This window comes from Melanotaenia boesemani, chromosome 2 (genome assembly GCF_017639745.1).
Source record: "Melanotaenia boesemani isolate fMelBoe1 chromosome 2, fMelBoe1.pri, whole genome shotgun sequence".
NCBI classification, from domain to species: domain Eukaryota; kingdom Metazoa; phylum Chordata; class Actinopteri; order Atheriniformes; family Melanotaeniidae; genus Melanotaenia; species Melanotaenia boesemani.
The window spans coordinates 34,798,969-34,822,365 of record NC_055683.1 but is presented as its reverse complement, the minus strand read 5'-3'; the positions used below and the strand labels follow the sequence as shown (position 1 = coordinate 34,822,365).

The 23,397-nt window shown below is 37.3% G+C and overlaps 1 protein-coding gene across 1 annotated transcript in view; it reads left to right on the top strand.

The window, feature by feature from the left end:
- The window catches only part of LOC121633994 (somatostatin receptor type 5-like), a 30,973-nt gene extending 13,759 nt beyond the window's left edge, over window positions 1-17,214 (top strand). Inside the window, exon 2 of the mRNA XM_041976376.1 lies at window positions 14,972-17,214. Within this exon, the coding sequence (XP_041832310.1) occupies window positions 15,020-16,468 (1,449 nt within the window). The 5' untranslated portion in view covers window positions 14,972-15,019 and the 3' untranslated portion in view covers window positions 16,469-17,214. The remainder of the gene's footprint in view (window positions 1-14,971) is intronic.
- Window positions 17,215-23,397: the final 6,183 nt, after the last annotated feature.

Here is a 23,397-nt window from a genome sequence, read left to right as displayed (position 1 = left end):
ATTATACCAATGATGAATTTTTATATTAATGAATATATAATATATATAATATAATATATAATATTATAATTTATAATGAATAATTTATTCTTTGCCTTGACAGTAGAGAGAGACAGTGGAGGTGGGGAAAGACAATAGAGGAATGTGATGGGGTGATGATCTGGCGCAGCTCAGGGCCATATGTCCATATGGTATGTATCCGAGGAAAGACGCTTCTTGACAGCTAGGCAGGGTTCATTTGGAGCATCTGATATCTGTGCAAGCTTCAGTGTATCTGACTCCAGTTGAGCATAAAGTGTAAGGGCAGAAATTTGATGTAAGGTTTTTATTTAAACATGAACATTCAAGCTGAAGGGAAATGTTCCTGAATGTGCTTTTCAGCTTTAATTAATCAGTTCAAGCTGTTATATTCAGTTCTGCGTGGAGCTTACCTGTGCCCTCTCACATGACAGCGTTTCTTAATTATGAAGAACTTTTATGAGGATTCTGTTTTCATTAAATTTCTTATTAAATAATATATCTTGTTCTGAGGAAACTCACAGACATCATGTAGTTTTTAAATTATAATCATCCAGAATTCTGTGACTTCCTGAAGTATTTATTCAGCTGTTCTTCCAGACTTTTTGCAGCCAGACTAAACATTTCCTGTCAGTAAAACTGCTTTTACTGTCAGTGCAAAAGCAATTAAGAAATCCAGTTAAAGACATGTTAGATCATTTAGTCTTCCCTGCAAAGCTTCTGCTGTGCTTACCTGTAGCTTAATCTACCTGAAGACTCGATGTGGAGATACCTGAGGTACCGGAGGCAAAATCGATTTGGTTATAAAATGCATTTGCATATTAACAGAGTAAATGCTAAAGTAACACATGCCAGGCCTATAAGTGGCGCTGTAATGCTGCCACAGAAATGACGAAAACCCGGAAAAAAAACTGAGCATGTGCAATTAACTTAAATGCCTGCATATGGTAATTAATGTCATCAACATGAACAACTCGCATCATCTCCACTTTCATTAGATCATAATAATCTTTTTCTTGCTCATTTCTTTTGTCGTTGTATAGCTAAAAGCTAGCCGAGCTGCAGAACGTTCATTGTCGGCTTTCATAAGTACATAATACATAAGAAGAGAAATCAAATACTTTTCAAACGTCTTTGTAAAATACTTAAACCATGTCCCTGACCTGTGCTTCTCTCTGCTGCTGAGTTGCTTCATTACTAAACACCAGGACAATAACATGGAATAATGTTGTTTTTTTTTTTTTTTTTCTTTTCATTCGTTCTTTCTTTGACAACTTATTCACAAATTTTACAGGATGAATTGTATAAAACGAAATTAAAAGTGTCTGCATAAAGGATACATGTGCTGGCCTTGTTGGTTGCCTTAAGTTACTCGAAGCTTTTGAAAGATGTGAAGGTATGAAATTAAATTAAATTAAATTTATTTACTTTATTTATCCCAGAAGTAAATTTTAATATAGTCATTATAATGAATGATTATAATTAACTTAGCAGGTGTTTACAGCTGTTATTGTGGGGGAAATAGATTCTATTTGATTAATGAATGAATCTTATAAACCAAATATTGATCTCTGATTTTTTTATTCACTGATTTCCACACTTCTTGCCTACAAACACTTCAAAGTTCAGGTAGGTGTGTCATTAGTTGTTTTAAATGAGTAAAAACAAAGTAAGAACGTGTCTAAAGTGAAATTAGAAGGTTTGGTGTTTATTATTTAGCTATAAAACAGCAGCTGCTGTCATGAACTTGTGTTTACAAAGTTACTGATAAAAATTTCAGTGTACAATGAAACTGCACTATTTTATTGATTGTATATTGTTACATATCAGCATGTTAACATAGACTATATTTTAAAGGTACAGTGCATATAAATGATTGACATCTTTTGTTATGATGAGCATAGAAATTACTTCACATACCAATCACCGTTGTGAATGGATGGTGGCCATCAGTGGACAAAATTCTTCAAAAGACAACATATTTTCACCTGTGATTTGTTCCAGTTTAAAATTGACTTGAAAATTATGTAAGTTTACTGTATTCTTCTATGGTCTTTTAACATACCCATTTATGACGCAGAAGATGGATGTGCAAATGGATGCACAGACGGATGGGCAATTTCGTTCTTCTCCTGTGTCATTTACGCATGTAATTTGATCAGTTTTCAGGGGCCTTGCACATCTGTCACTTAATGCTGCAAGCAGAGCAATACAACTGGAAATGGTGGGGGCAGAGTTGATCAGATAAGCCAACATGCGATGACTGGTACAAACCAGAGAACAAGAGGAACAGGAAGAAGAAGCAGAGCAAAAAGATGACAATGAGGGAAACAATTGTAAAGATGGCAGGAGCTTTTGAAGAAAGGTTGTGTGAGTGTGTCTGGTGTGGTGGGTGGTTGCAAACAAGTTTATAGCTGTATGCCCACAAGTGGACAAATTGATTTAAAATGTAACTACACCCCCTACATTTTCTGTAACCCCACCCACTTCCAAATTTTGAAAAATGCTAGAAAGTGCAGGGGTTGGTGTGGTAGGTGTGGGGTGATAGGGGAACAGAGAGTGGGTTGGCTGGAATACACTGGCATAAATGACTGAATGGTAGACAACAGCTCAGTGGCTACTAGCAAGATGCAAAGCAAGATTCACAAAGCACCTACGCCACAGAGCGGTGGTTCTGAACCATATCAATCTGAGCTGTCAGCGCTCTTACACTGGCCTGTCAGCAGCTCCAGCAGCTCTGGAAAGTTGTGGAGACTCGCGGCAGGTTGTGGCAGCTGCAGGAAGTGCTGCTGTAAGTTGCCGCTGCTACAATTTGAGCTGCTGTCTGTCGCCAGATGAGAATCAGCAGGTAAAGAATAAAGTCCTGTGTTACTTTTACACCCCTCAAAAGCACAAATCTGTCCCATTGCAGGAATATTTATCAGAAACTCTGTAAAAGAATATAAGTCTGAAACTAGCAAATCTACAGACTTGTGCAGAGCTTGTCAGAGAGCTGTTTAATAGGAATCAGGTGTGTTTCAGCAGGAGACATTAACAGTCTAGTGGACCTGGACGACCAGGGTTGGGGACCCCTGGTATAGGTGGTTTTCATCACAATTAAGTAATACTAGGTTGTTTAGAGCTAAAAGAAAAATTAATTTTAGGGTTTAACAGCCATGGCAAAATAAAAGATGAATGGAAGTATGAGGGCAACAATGTATGAGAACGTTTGAAACAGACATAACTATTTACCAATGTAAGGAGGCATAAATGGGCTTTTATGTCACCGTAGTAAAAATGGTGATACAAATATTGCAGCTGACATGTATGTAGATATAAATAGTTCATTCTAAGAGAATAAAAACACAACAGTTGTTTTTTTAAAGTGATTTGATGCCAATAGAAACACAGTAATGTTAATAGTAAAGTACATTTTTAAAGTAATATTAAATCATTCTGTCACTGACATTTCATTTTGTTACACTCTGCACCTTTAAGTGTTATGTAAATAAAAACCACCAACACATTACCCTTCATGTAAGAGATCAAATCTCCAGTTATGAGTTTAATTTGAAATAAATCCCAACAAAGTAAATAAAGGTGTTAATTTCAGAGCCTGTAGCTTTTCAGAGATGCATACAAGGTGTTCTGCAGAAAGACCATCTGGTACTAGGTGTCACCAGAAAATTGCATTCTGAAGTGCTTTCTCTTTCACAAACAATAAGATCCTTATAATGGGCTGATTATAGCTGATGCTTCAGTTATTGCAAAGGTAAATTATTATTGTAATTTACAATGTTGGTTGAATCAGGAGCCGCAACCACACCAACACATCCTGAGCCACTGACTCATTTGTGCATTCTTGAAATCATTAAATTGAGATTAGGTTGTAAATAAAGTTATATGTTGTTGTGAAACCACATTAAATTGACAGCAAACCATCTCATTGGTAATTTTCAGACAAGTTTTTTTATGATAGTTTCATGTTTCAAACAGCAAATTAAATAAAGTGGGAATTTCAGCAAGTAGAAGACATGTTGAGTTCAGGCTGGCTTCACGCTGTAAAGCTGGACTGGTGTTTGTATAAAAATAATAAGAATAAGAATAGGAAACCTTTATTAGTCCCTCAGTGGGGACAATTGCTTTCTGAAATTGTACTGAGAGCTGTGATTCTGAATTTACATGTATGGTAGCATGGATATCTGGAGCATTTGGATATTTACTAAGTTTTTTTTTTTTTTTTTTTTGCTTTTCACAGCCACACCTTTATGTTTTTAACTTAATTATTCATGTAAGTGAGTCACCATCAGCACTCCCCTCTGGTTGCCTCCGAGTTTAAATGTCAATCATTTCAACTTAACTGATTGATCATTATAGCTAAGATTCAACTGGGTGGGTGAGAATTAGTAAGTGGATCATATTTTATAGTGTTTTTAAATGTAGTGGAGTAAAACTTTAACATTCACCTATAAATGTAGTGGAACAAAAGCATAAAAAGGAATGTAAAGTCATATTTTGTGCATATCTGGTGCCAAATAGATCTTGTGCATTTATTCAGTGTTCCACACAGCATCTAAGGATCTGTGCTGCTCAGCTCACAGGATGGCGTTCTTCCTGCCTGAAACACTCCGAACCTTTAAAGTGCTCCGGCTGTCAGAAAATCTGACCTTTGTGATGGATGCTCAGCAGTGCTGCAGCATTCAACAGCAAAGATGTTGGGATTTGTTGCTGCAGAGCTGCAGTCAAACCTGTTGCACTTAGAGACCAAAAGAATTTTTCCCATTGTATTAGGCTAGTTTATTTAGACATTATTACCACACTCATGTACTTGCAGAAGGATGTTTACTTTAAATTAGTTGCAGTTGAAAAAAACAAGATTAATAAAAATATATATACAACGAAAGGAAAATATTTTAAATGGAAAGTAAATGTGAACCAAATTAAAGTAAAACTTGTAAGTCAAAGCACCTCATCTCAAGCATCTGATTAAAAATTTAATGAACATAGACAACAGTTAATAAAGATACTATGAGCATTACAGATTAAATTGTGCTGTTATTCCTCATAAACAAAAGACCCCAAAAAATTGTTTGAGGCAAAGATAAAAATAAATAAATAAGTGTGCATGCTGAAGTTGTGTGAAATTATTGAGCATGAAAACTTTTTATAATTTATTTTACACATCCATTTTCATTCTAGTAGGTTAAAGCTGTTCAGCTCTATATGCTCCTGACTGCTTTAAAGATGGAAATAGATTTTCTCACACTGAAATGCTGCCTGCAGTTAAAAGCCTTCTGGTAGCTTTGATGATGATGTAAGATGCAGAAAATATTGATCATGTTGATAATGTGAGATATAAATGTCAATGATTAGATTATAGAATGTTTGTTTTGATGTTTGTATGAATCTGAACTTTAATAATCTTTCTGCATTGATTAACAAAGCATAAAACAAGGTTAAGCCGTTTTAGGTTTAAATTAAATAAAACTCTTAAAGAAGCAGGGTGTAAGAAAAACTGGTCCTCTTAAAAAAATGGAGTCTTGGTTCACTTGCAAGTGAACCCTGGTGCAGTTCGCTTACAGTGTGAAAGCAAACAAATCAGCACGTTGTACCGCATCCTGTTCTACCCCTTCTACTGCTCATACTGGACAAATTCAGGTGAAAACCATATAAGGTTGAGGTTGCATTACTGTTTATTTGTGCTGAATAATCCATTTTTGCTGGAATGAAAGTATAGAGGCCCAGGCAACAATGTTCATTGAATTTGTTGATTTTTTTGTGGATGCTGAACTGAACGCAATGCATTTGTAAATATTGAATTTGAACATCAACTTGTTCAGATTATGTGGGGTCCTGCAACAGTCACTGCCTACATTTTCACCGGTGCTACACTTTGTTACCCACCATGCATTGTGCACTCTAGCATAACAAACTGGCAATGCTCCTCAGCAATGTCTATGCAGTCCTGCTCTGAAATGGCAAGTGGAGGTAAAAGGAGAGGAGCTACAGATGCAGCATGCACATCGCATGCTTTATGTGCTTATACTTATGGAAATACAGAAGATTACGACTTCTAACATTTCTATGCAAGTTAGGTCTGCCAGCACTTAAAAGTTCGAACATCAGCCTTGTTGTCTTCTAATTTAAAGAGACACATGGAGTTGAAGCATCCATCCAGTTTGAGAGGATATCTGTATGTCCTTGCCATCAACAAAAAGCCATTAGGAAAGGGCAAGACCCCCTGCCAACAGACCCAAACGTCCCAGATCCTACTGCCTGCAGCATTCAGGGGTAATATATATATATTTATATATTACCGCAAGGCAGTCAGTGTGAAGGCTTAAATGTTTTTCCAATAAGCGTTGAATTGCAGGTATTGACTTTCAAACCATTAAAGCTCAAGAAACATATGCCATTAACATTATTTTTCAGCATATTTTGGTGCAAATCCAGCAAATGAGCTGAGCTCACTATGACATACTCATTAGCCTAAAATAAAAATCCCAATGTTCCCACAAGTGGCAAAAGATGTTCATTGAAATGCAGATGACACTCATGTTTTAGAAGGAAATTGCCTCTAGGTTTACATTTGATGGCTCTAACCTTTCACACCAGGTGGCAATTAAACCACAAAAATAGAAGTGAGCACAGAGAGATGACACTGCCATATGATTAAAACAATACATTATCATTTTAAATTTGATTCAGCTTTTAAGTGCCACCTCATTTTTAAATGAGTACAAATCCTATTAAACATTGGAGAAATAAACTGTCTGAGCTCTTTCACTTTATTTAGGTCTGTAATACTGAAAATATTAACAGTTGATGCTTTATTAATAACTTTTATCTTCTTATTATATCATTAACTTATTTATCCCAACAATTAAAAACCCAAAATACAACATGGATTCTCATTATTAATAAGCGTACTTACTCGACCACCAAAAAACTGATCAGTACCTGATTTCTGGAGTTATTAGATAATTTAAGTGATCATGCAGACAGCATGGTCTGATATCTATTAACTGATTATGAGATCTGATTACAGATGACTGCATCAGAGAGAGGCAGCAGTGTTGCCAAGTCCAACTGTCATAACAACTTTTGGCTTCTTTTTCTGTGAAGTTGCTTGCATACATCATCAGTCACGGGTTGCAGGTTTTGGGGCTTGTTTTCTTGTTGTTGCGTATTCAGACTTGTCCTGCTCCTTTTATAAACCCTTCCTAATTCTCTCACAGCAGTCCACATTAAAGCAATAGCACATGGTTGCAGAACATGAAATGTGAACGCAAGTCTTTTTTTTCCCCCCATGAATGTCAACAGCCCTGTTTCCATGGTTACCGCCAGAACAGTAGTGACAATACCTGCAAATAAATAGGAAATATGTAAAATATATATAGAAAAAAGTATGAAAAAGAGTGCATTGGAGGGCTTACCATGCAGCCCCTCAAAAAACCTTGAGGCTGATGGACATCAGTTTCACTGTCTCATAATAACATGAGGAGGTTTTTATTTATTTTAGGTTTTATCCCAGGTCTTTATACACAGAAAAAGTTCCAAAAAAGCTCAAAAATTTTTCTCCAACTAGACTTCTTTAAATTTTAGTTGAATAATAATAATGGATTAGATTTATATAGCGCTTTTCAAGGCACCCAAAGCGCTTTACATTGTGTGAATCCATTATTCATCCACTCCTCACTCATACCTGGTGATGGTAAGCTACATGTGTAGCCACAGCTGCCCTGGGGCAAGCTGACGGAAACGTGGCAGCCAGTCTGCGCCTACGGCCTCTCCAACCATCACCGAACATTCATCCACACATTCATACACCAGCGATGCCAACACTGGAGGCAAGGAGGGTTAAGTGTCTTGCCCAAGGACACAACGACAGATGACTGCGGGAGCGGGAATCGAACCGCCGACCTTCCGATCATTGGACGACCTGCTCTACCGCCTGAGCCACTGCCGACCCTGCCGAATACCCCAGATGTAGAGGAACATTTTTTTACAACTATGACTGCAGTCAGCTTAAGTAATTGAAAGAGGCCTATAGACTCTACTTCACATGCTTATGTAAACATGCACTTTCTCACAATGAGACTGCTGACATGCTGATGATTATAGTTTTACTCTTTTCATGTTGCATGATAGAAAAGGTATTCTTTTACATTCTGCTGTTGTATTCAATTTATTATTGGTAATTCCAGCTATCTTAAAAAGAAAAAATAAAAACAGAAAATGTCCACTATCAAGGAGTGGAATTTGTCTTCAAAGACCATTACGTCTTGATAAAAAAAAATCATTGCACTTGTTTAATATGCCACTATATCTGTTAAATGTCAATGTTCCTGCTTTTCTAGCACTTTGTAAACTAAATTGAAAAAAAGTGACAGCAATGACTGCCTTGCCACAAGAGACGAGTCCTCAATACTAGTCAGGCCAGCTCAGACCACGGACATCAGACGATTCAAATATAGATCATGTCATTGTAGTTGTCCTATTTATTTTTATTTTTCAAACTATTTCTGCTTTAGCTGCTAAAAGAGTTGCAGCAGAAAGCTTGTGATCACTGACTGAATTCAGACATGAGGTCATACTGCTGTGTGTGATAGAAGCGCAGCGCCTCTTCTTGTGTCATTAAAAGAAAAGAGAGGCAGGATGGGTCGTTTTTGTCCAACACCATCAGCAGGGCAGAACCTCCATTTAGAACATAAATGGATTTCTCTTTCAGAGGGCTTTGAAAGGCTTGAAAGGTCCTGGAGGCATTCAGCGTGAAGATTAATGAGGAAGAATAAAATATGACAAATACAATGCAGATATTAAGCAGATTTCACAGAGCTTTAGATGAGCGATGTGACAGCACTTTGATAAATTGATATTCGTGGCTTGGTGGTAAAGAAATGTGAAATGATGCTACAGCTGCAAGGCAGTCAGTGTGAAGGCTTAAATGTTTTTCCAATAAGCGTTTAATTGCAGTTATTGACTTTCAAACCATTAAAGCTCAAGAAACATATGCCATTAACAAACGTACAGAGCTCAAGGTAATATCTTTAAATAGCTTGTAATGTTCAAAAACTAAGTGCATGACTCTCTTTTGAAATAAAAAAGTGGTTATATTAGTACCTTTTACTTCAAATTCTCAAGAAAGCAGCAATTTTCTTTTACACTGAGAAAGCATTTCAGCATTAAAGTTATTCCATGACAACCTTCAGCAGCAGGGTCATTTAAATGTATACATGTATGTTGTCACAATGAAAAAATACACATAAATCTGATGAATACTTTGCCTGGGAAGACAACCAAATATTTTATAAAACAGCTTTACTCAGAAATAAAAGAGGAAAACAAGAATAACCCAATTTTTTCCAGCACAGTTGTAAGATTGAGTAGTATTACTTACTTTATTGCTGCGCTTGATGGGTGTATATTGGTTTTACAGCACTCTGAGTTGATATTGTTCTCTAATTAAATCTAAGAGATTGACTGGCTGCAACGACTGGAACACAAGAAGTGTCAAAAGTCAGGGTTGTGGGGAAACTGTAGCCCATCCCAGCAATTAGCAAGCAAGAGGCAGGTGCACTCTGGACGAGTCGCCAGTCCATCAAAGGGCCAAGACAGAGAGACAAACACCCACTCATGCTCAGTCCCAGGGAGATTGTTAGAATAACCAATTAACCTAGCATGCATGTCTTTGGACTCTGACTCATAAAGCTTTATTGTTCAATTCCACAACTTTGAAAACTGTGAAAAGCCTGATTTGAACTCTTTTCTACATTTTTTATTTACATTATTACATTATTTCTGTCTGACTGATCTACTTTGGGTAAATAGGGACATCTAAATCATCAATTTTCCTGTAGGACCCCATCCTATCTAAACTGTTTACAGGTGTTTTATTCCCTATCAGCACCTTTTTCCCTTAATCAGATTAACACTTTTATACATATGAAAAGCTCATGGATTAAAAACTGTGTTAGAAAAGGAAATAAAAAGTCATTTGAAATGATTTTAACAACAAACAAGGAGGATCAATTTACAACCTGAGCTAATGCTTCTTTAACCATATAAATTTTTTCCATTTACACATCAAACTAGTATTCACCAGTCGTGTCTGACACAGACTGAGACCAGACTTTAATTGGAGACGATCTTCCAAGCAATCACAAGAACATGATTACTGCTCTTGTGTAATATAAAGTTACTTTGGATAACACACTGGGAGCAAGATATATTAATAGGATTTACTCAGATTGGTGAGAGAATATATTAATATTATGACACTGCTGTGTGTAGGCAAAAACAAACCAGTTAAGATGTATTAAAACAGTTTATCTTCAGAGGTATATAATGATGATCTGTAAACAAGAAGGGACGTGGCAAACATCCTGACAGATAATAAGACTCAAGAAACACATTTAGGAGGAATTAACGTAGCCCTGCGGGGGCAGGATGACAAGAATGGTGGGGAAAAAACACTTATTGTGTTTCCAGTCATTGCAGCCAGTCAATATCTTAGATTTAATTACAGAAAAACATCAGTTCAGAGTGCAGTGTAAAACCAATATACACCAATCAGCTGCAGCATTAAAACCAAGGAACACTGCTCATTTTGTTTTGGGACAACTTCCTTATGGGGGAAAAAACCTGCATCCTGGCATTCAGACTGGTTACTTTGATATTACTTTCACACTTGTCATCCACAACCTTTGCAGAGCAGTAATACTTGCTTCACATAGCAACATCACACACCTGTAGTGGCAACAGGGCAGCATAGGGGCAACTCAAAAAAACCACAAAGACTCAGAGGAGCTCATCCTGTCTCTAAAACTCTGAGGGGGATCTGAAGAAGCATCTTAACAGGAAAGCAAGTGGCATCCACAAACGCAAAGGAGGAGATTTTAGATTTTTCAGCTGATATATGCGGCCATTTATCAGCAGAATCAAACACTTGGCTCAGAGCTGAGATGAGCTGTTTATGTTGTTGGATCGTATCCTTCTTCATCCATAAATGCCAAAAGAATTCTTTGTTCTTCTCTTTGAACCATTTTCACTGGTGTGTAATAATAATAATAAAAAAAAAAATCCAAATTTAATTTTGTTCTGTTTGATTTATGGTGCTTATCTCCAAGGACTCTCCTCTGGTTTCCATGGCGCCCAAGTTTAGCAAATTTAATGTGAAACGTCGGTAATGAGTGGAAGTAGAAGATATTGAAAAATGATTAATGTGACAATGTGCTGAAATTAGACAAACTACTCAGGTCTCAAAAAGGCATCCGGTTTGTCTTGTTTGGCTTTTTCTCTCGGATGATTTTTTTTTTCTTGTGTATAAAACGACTAAAAGGCCTTTTATGTCGTCTCTTCAGCTGTTTCGCCAGATGTGACAAAACCTTCCTGTTCTCAGGTCACATCTGTGCTGTTCTCACTATTGATTTTCTAAAAGCAAAAGGACAAAAACCCTTCTGTGATGACTGTGATGCTGCTCACAATCCTTCTGATTCGACATGAGGCTAAGTAGCATGTGGTGCAGCTGTGCAGGTAATGAAGAGGAAAAATAAATGAGAATTCTTTATATGCATTTACAAGAATGTCACCTCCACAACTTTGTAACGCTCTGCATCTTCTCAAGTGTATTTTAGGATGTTAATTTATTAGTTTTCTTCCAGCAGAAGTATTGATAAATCTTTCATATTGGTGTGTTAAATATGAAGCTACCAGCAGCCAGTTGCTGAGGTAACATATTAACTGTTGAGGATCAGTTTTCAGCAAGAAGCCTGGAAAACAATCTAGGTTGGCCAAGAAATAGCCCTGAGTGGAAATAATTTTGTTTTCTTATTTTTTTCTTCTTCTTCTCTTCCTGCAAAGCACAGTTAAAATGCTATTTATCCATCCTACAACAGGATTAATATGAATATACAACTAAAGGAACAAGAATTATGTGCAAATTTAATAAATATAGTTAATAACATGTGTTTGCTCAAGATAGATACGACCCATTAAAAAGGTTAATCTTTCAATTAACGCAGATGTTTTGCTTCGTAATAAGGGGATGTCTTGCCCTTCTATGCAGATATCTCTGCAATAAATATGTCATGGCATATTTCATGCATTAGCTGATTTATAAACAGCTTAAACAATTCCTTTAATGACCTGGATGAAGGACTAACGGAGGCATACTCAAAGTGTCAATGGCAACATGATCACAAGTTCATCATCACTGTTGTCTTTGTTTAGCTTTATATTATGTTTTATTAATATATCTATTTTACCATTAATTTACTCAGATATTTCTGGAATGTGTATCTCATTGTGTGTCTCTACATTTCTAGACACAGGCTGTGAATTAGGGTGTAACAATGCATCAGTCTACATTCATCATCATCATTTTTCTACTTTTTTTTGTTCTAAAATTAAAATGCTGATATTAAGAGGTGGGGGTTGTAACTACGTCAGAGTTTATAACTTGTTTATTAAAACTAAGGTCTAAAAATAGTTGTTTGAGACTAAATAGGAAAAAAGTTTCATCATATATATATATATATATATATATATATATATATATATTTATATATATATATCCTCCCTCGTCCAGCCTCCCATCTCCCCTGGGTAGGCTGGGTGGCTGTTTATCTTTCAAGCTCAGGTCCTCTGATATCTCTTCTGGATGGAGATGTCTGATGTTTCTCCAGGTAACTGTTGGAGCCACTTCTCCAGTGTGGGGGGCACGGCCCCAGTGCTCTGATGACCACTGGTACTACTGTTGCCTTCACCTTCAAGGCTTTCTCGTGCTCTTCCTTGAGTCCTCAATATTTCTCCAGTTTCCCGTGTTCATTTTTCCTGATATTTCCATCATTGGGGATGGCTACATCGATCACTGTGGCTTTTCTTTGCTGTTTATCAATGATCACAATGTTCGGTTCACAAGGTGAACACTACACTATGCCAGCTTCTTGGTTATGGTGTTCCATGCATTATTTTCCTGGCAGTATCTTGCACCCTGCTTTGCACAACCTGCACCTGGGGTCCTGCCTGGAGGGGTAGGTCTGGGCCTTGATTGCCCTGGGACTCAAGTCTTGCTCCTGTGCTGCCATGATTAGCACTTCTGTGCTGTTCTTCAATCCAACCCTTTCTAGCCATTGGTAGGACTTGTTCATATCCACCATTTCAGCTGATGGATCCTCAGTGAGACCATTGTCCAATTGAGTTCAGGACTAAAATGACATTTTGATATTTTAGGTGCTTCCTGTGGTATGAATGGAAGTGATTGTGTTTAATCTGCATATGATATCATCTCATATCTATCTCTGGCTCCTGAATGAAAAAGAATCAAAATAATAATAATAATAATAATAATAATAATAATAACAATAATAATAATAATAATAATAATAATAATAATAATAATAATAATAATAATTGGAAACATCAAATATTTATTCACTGATTTAAAATATTATATTGTTTCTGAATTACAACTCTAATTTGATGACATTTACAAAAGATTAATTTAAATAGGAAACAATTTAGTTTAATTTCATTTGATGGAGTCAAAGCGCCCAACATTTGTTTTGAGTTATATATTTTATACGGGCCTCTCTAAAAAAGAAAACAATACATGTATAAATAAAGGTTACATGAGATTAAATAAAATGTATTTTACACTCTAAATTTAAACAAGTCTTTTCTATTGATGTGTGGAATTGGTTTGTAATGTTTAAATTTATTTAACAAAGGCAAAACATTTTCGAGTTGGTTTTGTGAGAATAATAGGTAAACAGTAGCATAAATAACTAGCAACTGGAGGAAAAGGTGTATGTAAATATTTTCTTTTGTGTTTGTTTCAAAGCTAATATTTTTTCTCCTGAAAGCCAAGACTTGAGAGAATGACTTGCACATGAGAAAAGGCTTGGTCACTGTTGATCTGTGTGCTATTTCTACTAGTAATGAATTCTGTTTTCTTGTTCTGGTCAGCCTTTATGCTGCTATATCTATTGATACATTCATTTTACATCATTTAGTCTCTTAATCTGGCAACTGAGACTGTCCTGAAACTATGATGTCCGGATGTTGACTGGGATTAAAAAGGTTGTGATTCTACATGCATTTTTACATAAAACAAAAAACAGGTGGACCTAAATAGAAAAAAAATGGCTTTGAGTTTTAAAGATCAGGTTTCAACTGATATGGATGAAACGTTACACCTCCTAATAATTATTAGACTTATTTTGACTCATTTAAACATCCAGTACTGGTACTTATTTTTTAAATATATATATATATATTATTCAAATAGATTTCAGTAAATCCATTCTGGTTTAGATTCAAGTGAAAAATTAACAGAACAATGTCCACCTGTTCAGTGTTTTATTCTGTTGTATCTTCAGTCCTCATTGAGATTGTTTGTTTGTCTATGTGAGGGTGGGTGAAGGAGTTATTATTTTCCCCTAACACTTGCTCACTATCTGTTTAACCAACCTCTACAGTCTTTCAATAGCCTCTCTAGTCCCTTTGAGTTCACAATTCACGTTTAAAGTGCTTCTGGGTTGCTGATGAAAAGCCAATTATCAGCATTATCCATGTGTGGGGACACCCTTTCCATCAAAAGAACCAAACATCGATGCTGAGGCCAAATCAACCTTCCAGAGAGCATCAAACCTCAGCCCAGTTTTAATTGTTCCCTTTGCTGCTCATTAACTGACACCATCTAACCCATCTGCTTTCATTTTCTCAATTAGTCTTTTTCATTTTGGATTTGCAAATTAATGCGTCTTCCATGAACAGAACATTATATCTCTCACCATCAGAGCGCATTTATTTATTTATTTTTAGAAACAAACTTATTTTAAAAACCTGCTGTACTGAAAGACTATAAGTAAACTAGTTCTTTCTTGTGTCCTTAGAAACACAATTTTTTTCTGTCTTTTATTGCAATTTTTTCATGGAAATCATGGATTTTTTTTGTCTTTTCCTAGTACAGATGGTTGGGAGCTGAAACAGCAGAAGGACAAAGCAACAGGAGGAGCACATGGGTGACGTCTCGCCTCCTGGTGTTGCGATGTCGGCTGAAGCGTGGGAGAACGGCAGCTTGGCCGGCCCCTTGCCTGGTCTCCCTCTGTTCCTGCTCATGTTCAACGACAGTGACCTGAATGAGACGCTGTTCAATTCCACCAACTCCACCTTCCTGGATGCCTCCTCGGGTCCGAGCGTGGCCGGGGTTCTCATCCCACTCATATATATCATTGTTTGTATCATCGGTCTGGGTGGAAATACTTTGGTGATTCACATTGTGCTGCATTATTCTAAGATAGAGTCTGTGACCAACATTTACATCCTCAACCTAGCGATTGCTGATGAGCTCTTCATGCTCGGCCTGCCTTTCCTGGCAGTTCAGAACACCCTCCAGTCATGGCCCTTTGGTTCCTTCATGTGCCGACTGGTCATGACCGTTGATTCCATCAACCAGTTCACCAGCATCTTCTGCCTAACTGTGATGAGTATCGACCGCTACCTTGCTGTGGTGCACCCCATTCGGTCTTCTAAATGGCGTCGCCCTCAGGTGGCCAAAGTGGTGAACGGCACTGTGTGGGCTCTATCCTTTCTGGTTGTTTTGCCAGTGGTGATCTTTGCAAACATCCAAAAGGCGGGAGGCACCTGCAACATTGCCTGGCCCCAGCCAGCTAACATCTGGAGGGCTGCCTTCATCATTTACACCTCTACTGTTGGATTCTTCTGCCCTCTGCTAATCATCTGCCTCTGCTACCTGCTCATCGTCTTCAAGATCCGCAGCTCGGGTAAAAAAGTCCACGCCACCTCAACTAAGCGAAGGAAGTCAGAGCGGAAAGTGACACGGATGGTTGTGATTGTTGTTGCCGTGTTTGTTTTCTGCTGGTTGCCTTTTTACGCACTCAACATCATCAACCTGCTGGTTTCCCTGCCGTCAGAGTACCAGGGCCTTTACTACTTTGTTGTCGTGCTTGGTTATGCCAACAGTTGCGCCAACCCCATCGTTTATGGCTTCTTGTCAGACAACTTCAAGAGGGGTTTCCGTAAAGCCCTCTGCAGGTCCACGAGGAGGGTGGAGAACCACGAGCCTGTGGAGCACCAGCAGCAGCAGGAAGAAGGGAGGAGGGCTCTAATGCCCAGAGAGAGCCTGAGGCGAGCTGTCAGGGTGGAAGAGGATGAGGATGAGGAAGAGGTCTCAGAAATGACTGAGATCTACAGAATCACCCAGAATGGAAACAGCTTGCTGCCGCAGAGCTCACAGCCGCTGTTTTCTGAGAAAGGAGCCACGTCAGGATTGACGGAGGTTTTGTCCCCAGACACGAATGTTGGTGATGGGAAAGCGAAAGATCCTGTACATGGGTCCTCACTAACAGTCCCGCTGCTTCTCAACGGAGCCAAAAATGGGAGCGTTAAAACTCTGCCAGAGGAAAATGTGGAACAGAGCACTTCCTTGGAGATAAGTTATTTGTAGTGTAAAATAAAGATGAACCACTCGACATTAACTCAGCATTATAACACAGGATTGCCTGGCTCCAGTCCACTGGCTTTTTTATTATTAATATTTTAAAAACAGGCCTTAAAATTGCTTGATTTGACCAATGTACTGGAATATAATGATTGTTAATCATGTAAAGATGCTGAACTTGCATATCCTCATATCTGAATGTAGAAATTTCGGCCTGTATTTAGTTTTAAAACGTGTTAGTGTTTCTCTGTAAGCAACTTTTTAATGTGACAATCATCTGCTCAGGTTTTAACTTTTATTCCAGTGCTTAACACTCAGTATCGTAGGCTGTGTTTGGACTCTTCACTCGCTTACTCACTATTAAGTGTTTTCTATATAGTCAAGAGGACCTACTTCGTATGAATGGAGACTGCTGCTGATGCATGTCAGACACTACTTTAAAGCAGCTGCGATTAGTCATTTGTGGGACATTCACAGTTAGGCTACATGTTGCCTGGTAGGTTAGGTAAAAGGAAAGCACAAGTTTGCTTTTCTTTGAGATCATGTTGAAATAAACACTTCTCAACAACACTGACATAAAACTTCACAACACAAATGTGTTTGCACCTGTAACGTTGTTTTTCTTTAATTGTACTATATTCCCTTTGCAAGCACTGCTTGCAGCTACAGTTGTGTACAACAGTATCTGTTCTAATAATGAGGTATCTGTGAGGGTTGTCCATGTTTTAGTATCCATCACAGGCTGAGTCAAGTCTGCTTCGAGAAACTAAGCCCAGCCCAGTTGACTTGACTCATCCTAGGCTGGATAAAAAGTTAAACATTATTTTCTAATGAAAAGATATTAAATTCATCAGAGCAAAACATCTACCAATAGACACCCAGCAAAGAGGTCCTCTGGATGTCTTTATAACATTTATTACATCTACTAGGCTTACCATTGACCCCAAAACAACATCGTCAGCATGAGATCAACGGGACTTCATCTACATCTATAACAAGCTGTTATTTGGTCTTGGTGATGTTCTGAATGAGACCTGCACAGTGTTCTGTCATCTAGGGGACCTTCAGGAAAACATCCGGACTTTCCTGGGGATTTAATTTCCTTTTCTTATTTTGTAAAGAAAGTGGGAATTTTATGTATTTCTACAGTTACTGGTTTTGCTGTTACTTTACATGTAAATGTACCATCTTATTTCCATAATCTTTTTGGTATTGTCCCTTATATAAAAAAATCCAACAAAAATCTGTGAAACAATACATAAAAAACTGTAATATTTTCTTTTACAGTGTTAGCACAGATCATCACTTCATGATCACCGACTCTAGACTGCAGTGTAGAAGGCTGTATACTGTGCAGCTCTCTTACTTTTGTTTTACCACTTGAGGAGTTTGTGATGCATCAGATAATGAACGAAATGTTCATTTGACATTTAGAAGAGCACAAAAAAAAACCCTCAATCTATCTAATTTCTTTCAAGTATCTTTCAGATGAAGGTGTCTAGCACCCTGAAATTCTTTCAAAATTATTTAATAAGCGGGCGGTTCAAAGTCAGCCACATATTTCTGTTTATATCCCTGCTTGCTCTGCAAACTTGTGCTTTTACGGTGAACAGCTGTGAAAAGATTTTCTAGTTCTATGATGGGAAAACAAAATGATAACCAAAGAATTATGGGTAAGGTTGAAGAAAAATTGATGTTTCATTCTAAATTCAAACAACAAAATATGGATTCTTACTCTCCTGAGCATAAAGCCCTACTCTCAGAAATCAGTATATAGTGATTTTAAACCCAAACTAAAGACAGACATAAAGGGAATTGCTTTGTAAAAGTTGTAAAAGCAAAGTGCTCCAGGATTAATAGTGAATCATGGATGGATGTGACAGCCTTTTTAATATCTGATAGAGTCAGTCTCCATTAAAACTCTAAAGGTGGTTGAATTTGCCTCAAAACGTCTATTAAGGCAGATTTGATGCTGCTGCATCAAATTTATTTGAATTCAGGAACAGAGGCTAAAATCTAGCAGTCACATCCTTTCTAGCTGCACCTTCACAGGTGAGCTGAACAACCGTACGCACCCCCTACATACCTAATTATGCTACCAATGCTGTCAGTACATGACCAGAGTTTTAGGCAGAGGGTCAAACATGTTTTGTTGACTAATTTTAAGATCTATAAATGTAAAGAAAGCCTTTAGTGAAGGACTTTACAGCACACTTTAAATTTTTGATTCTTTATTTACGTGTTACTGTTACTTGCATCATTTTTCTGGATGTCACTTCCTTCCATATATGATGGAGGAGACATGTAGAAAAACAAGTGAAGACAAAAATCAAAGACAGACTATTCTTTTTTTTCTTTTTTATTTTAGAGAGAGAAACGAGGTGCCCTTTCATCTGAACCATCTTCAGGAGCCCTGTCTAATTCTGACAATGACGACACAGCAGTCAAACCACATCATGCAAATTACCATCACTGCTCAGATGCTGAATGCATACCAGCCTTTAATCCTTAACATTTTCTTAAATTCCATTTGTAAATGTGTTAATACAAATTATGATTAGAAATTCTACGAGTTATCAGCCAAACTGAGTGTAAATATTTATTTATTTATTTTTTTTATTGCAGATAATGAACAAACTCTTCCCCCTTTTTCATCTCAGAAAAGGCTGTACCTAAAATAATATAAGGATCATTTGAATAAAGGACAAAGGACTCATTAACCGCTTATCTGCTTAGGAATGTTCACAGTTTCTGAGTGTAGCACTTATTGGTAGAACAGGTGTTTATGAGTAAGGCTTTTTAAGTACTTCTGCCAACAAACAATAGTCATGAGTGGTTATAAGCACCAATTTAATGGAAGTGATCTAGATTCACCTTAAACTGTAATCATGGTCCAATTCTCTGATAAATATAAAATAAAATTTGGTAGTTTTTGATAACCATCAATAATCACATTCCTCTTCTCTGGCTCAGGCTTAAAGTTCAGCCTGTGAAGCTTCATCAACGCGATGAATATTCACAAAGTCATGCTGAAGATGCTTAAAAAGTAATCATCACAAATCCACCAGAGTGCTTTTCTATTACTTTAAGATGGAAAACAAATTTAATGCCTTATGGTTCAGTTGTCAATATTAAGTTTGTGCAAGACCACATCACAGTGTATGAGAATTACTGACATCTAGTGGCACAAATGGGCAAAGATACCTCTTTGTCTACTTTTTATGGCATTACTTACCCTAAACTTACCCTAAACTGTGCTCAGTGTGTATAAGATAAAGTTAGTTATGAACTGTTTTGTTGTCAGAAACCACCTCTGTGTGGTGCACCTCATACAAGTAAAAAAAAACAACAACAAAAAAAGATTTGCAATTCTGGGTATTTCTGAGCTCATAAAATAAGTGTTAAATACAACAGCCTTTAACCTGTTTTTTCTAGTGTCACTTTCTTAAAAAAAAAATAAAGATCAAATGAGCATTTCCATTTATCGCATCTTTAAAAATCTGATTTAATCTCCTGTTCTTGTGTCGGCAGTTTCAGCCAGATAAACATAAAAAGAGAGAGTTAAATGAAGTTACACCAAATAAATGTAGATTTTGTTTTTGTGTCATTTGGAATTCACTTATGCTGCAGCAGACACTTTAATCTTGGAAAAGAATTTTGTTTTTGTTTCCTAAAAATGCTTCACATGACTTTATAATATTATATTATGTTTGCAGGTCATAAAAGCTCCAGAAATTATATACTGAGTAAAATGAGTAACATCCACATTTTTCTCTGTAAACATACTTCTAACAGATTTATTGACAAAAAATTTTCATCAGATGAAAATCAGATGAAAATCAACAACCAACTTGTCCAAGTAATGTAACTGCCAGTACTTACAAAACCTTCTCATTTCTGTTCAGACTGGGCTGTGTGGCTTTGTGATCAATTATGCAATTGTAATTCATATGTAAGAGTTTTATAGTAGTTTTCTGTGTTGTCAAAAACTGTTCAGCATTTCTTACTGTCACTTTAAAAAAAAAAAACACTAGGAATTAGCAGATTTTATCAGTGAAGCACCCCCTGTGGACAGCTAGGTTAATTCATCGTCTGCCTTGCATCCCACCTGCACTAAGAGCTCTCTGCAGTCAGCCCTATGTGAACTTTTGTCTCATCTCTTGCTCTGTCTCTTTCTTCTAGTCTCTTCCTCCAATCGTGTCTTCTTACTTTTCTGCTGAATCAGCCACGGTGCGCGTTCAAAACGGACGGGTTGTTGATATCCGCTTGCTAGCATGTGTCGCTGTGCAGCTGCAACGTCACACAGCATCCCGAAGGCATAAGTTGTGAAGTTTCTTAGCATCAGGATATCGGCTTGGAAAATGTACGTTAAAAACATCACTGTGCCATCGGACGAGTTGGAAACTCTGAGTTATAAGTCTGGAAAGTTAAATAGTGCTGTAAGCTACCTTCTCTGAGCAGAATTAACTGGAGGAATTTTCTAAGTTGTTGATGTGTCTAAAAGAATCATATTTACACTTTCATTTTTGTTCTTTTACTTTTGTTAGCCATTGAAAAATAATTACAACTACAACAACTCAGACTTCTGTCAAGCCATTGTAATTTTTTTTGCCAGTGATTGAGGGCCTTATTTTTGAGTTAAAAGCTAATGGCAAAATTACCCTTATCTCCCCAGAAGGATCCTCTTAAAAAATTCCTGGATCCAGGCAGTGATCCAGATCACCCCCAGAATCTAATCATTTGTTCCTTTTTCCACCTATGAATTTTCCTGAAAATTGAATCAAAACTGGTCCATAACTTTTTGAGATATATTTCTAATAGAATGACAAACTAGCCAAATACATGACCTCCGCCTTGGCAGAGGTAATTAACTTTTGATCATATAGCGACCAATCCGACCCACACACAATAATAAAACCACATGCATGAAAGTATCTCATGAAATAGACACTGTGCAGTTCCTGCCAATCATTCTGCAGATTTTCAAGAAAGTGGATAAAAGTATGTTCGCACTGAAATAGTGTGATTCTTTGTCATATCTGTTATTGTACTGTACTACATGCTTGACTAAGACTTGAGTGTAAGGAAGCTATTTTAATTAGGATGTTTAAAGTGTCATGAGACATGCAGCATAAATACTGACCCTTCCTAATCTCCTAAGCTACATGCAACCAGTTCAGATGCTTTGTTTTTGTCTGTTTTGTGATAGGATTTAAGTTATTAACTCATGTTATGTTGAATTCTCTTTGACATTTACTTTAGTATAGTTGAATAAATGCTTCCTGCTGCTGATGAGTGCAACCGAGTAAATATGACATCATTCATTAAAATCTCACAATACTGACATTCATTCATGAATCCAAACACAGCGCACACTCCCATGCTGGACATGTTATATTTAGCTGCCTGTAAATGCACTAAAACAATGCTTCAGCTTGTTGTTAGCTTGCTGCGGCCGCTTCTCGGCTGAATCTCAACCCACACACACCCTTCTGCATTGAGGAGTACAAACCGTCATTAAAGGCACATTAAAAAGGGATCTGCTCTCCTCATGCTTTATTTGCCAGCCCCCTTAGGCTTGCAGTTTGATGAGAAGGCAATATTTAGTCCAGCCAAGTAGAGCTGGGATGGATTATGTGTGTCTGTGAGTAACATGTTTACTACTATGTGTACCGTGTGTGTGTTTGACTATTAATATTGTACTATGGCTCCCTACCTGTGCTTACTGTACATGGAGAAGTGATAGTCTGGAGACGGGTCTGCTGATAGCTTCACAATGACTCACTGTGATTGTCTCCCTACAGCCTAGCACCCACATACAATATGAAGCAAGAGTCAAGTTAACACTGAAAGCTTATTATTCAGTTTTTGGCAGGAGACAGCAGGAGCAAACACTGCTATCAGCTCAACAGGATGAACACAACAAGGTCCACACATGATCTTAATAAACAGATACATTTCAGTCAAACAAGATTATTTTAAACTACTCTGCATGTAATCTAATGCATGCATTGTCACAATGATCTTAATGCACAGAGGTATTTAGAATAATGTTGCTGAGTAGGAGTCCTCAGTGCTTTGTGTTTTCAGAAATAAACCTCCACTTTAGTTGAAGTGTTGATTGAAGTGGAGGAACAGATTCCCACTGCGACACAAAAGCCTCAAAGTGTAGCTGCAGCGGTGTCAAGTTTTACATATTTTCTCAGCAGATTGCCTGAGATTAATTCAAATCATCAAGGCAGTATGTGCAACACGCTCCTGCTGAATGCCTGCTGGTGGAAATTTTGTGTATTGCACAGTGTGTTTTGTTGTTTTTGTTGTCATGCTGCAGTTTTCGGTGTTCATATTGCCAACTCTGTTAATGACTAGATTTTCAGTGATAGAAAACAAATGAACAAATAAAAGGTGTGTTTTGGTGAAACTGTTGCCTTTTTCGTATAATTATTGTCATTGCAAGATTTCTGAATGGATCAATCAAACATAAAAATCAAGCAAAATATGAGAGGTCTTAAAAAAATCAAAAGGTGATACAAGCAAAGACAAAAACCCTCCCACATAACTAAAAAACAATCTAAAGGGAAATGTTTCTCTCTTAAGGGAGAAGAAACCATCAAGAGACACAAAATGATCACCTCAGTTTCCCTGCCTCTCATCTGGAAGTCTGTCTCAGGAAAATGTTTAAAGGGCATACAGGATTTACAAATCTTGCAACCAGGCTGTGGTGAAAATCTACTTCATGCTTTTTAATTTAAGGAATATTTACATCCTTTTAGATTTTGTGCTAGCTTAGCACAAAGACTGGCTCAGCCAGGGCTCAAACTACATAGGGTCGGAGCTTCATTGTCTGGCATGCACCTCAACTTTTCAAGTCACATGCACGCACATATAATATTTGCACATGACATAAACAGTCAAGAACAAGGTTATTGACAAAA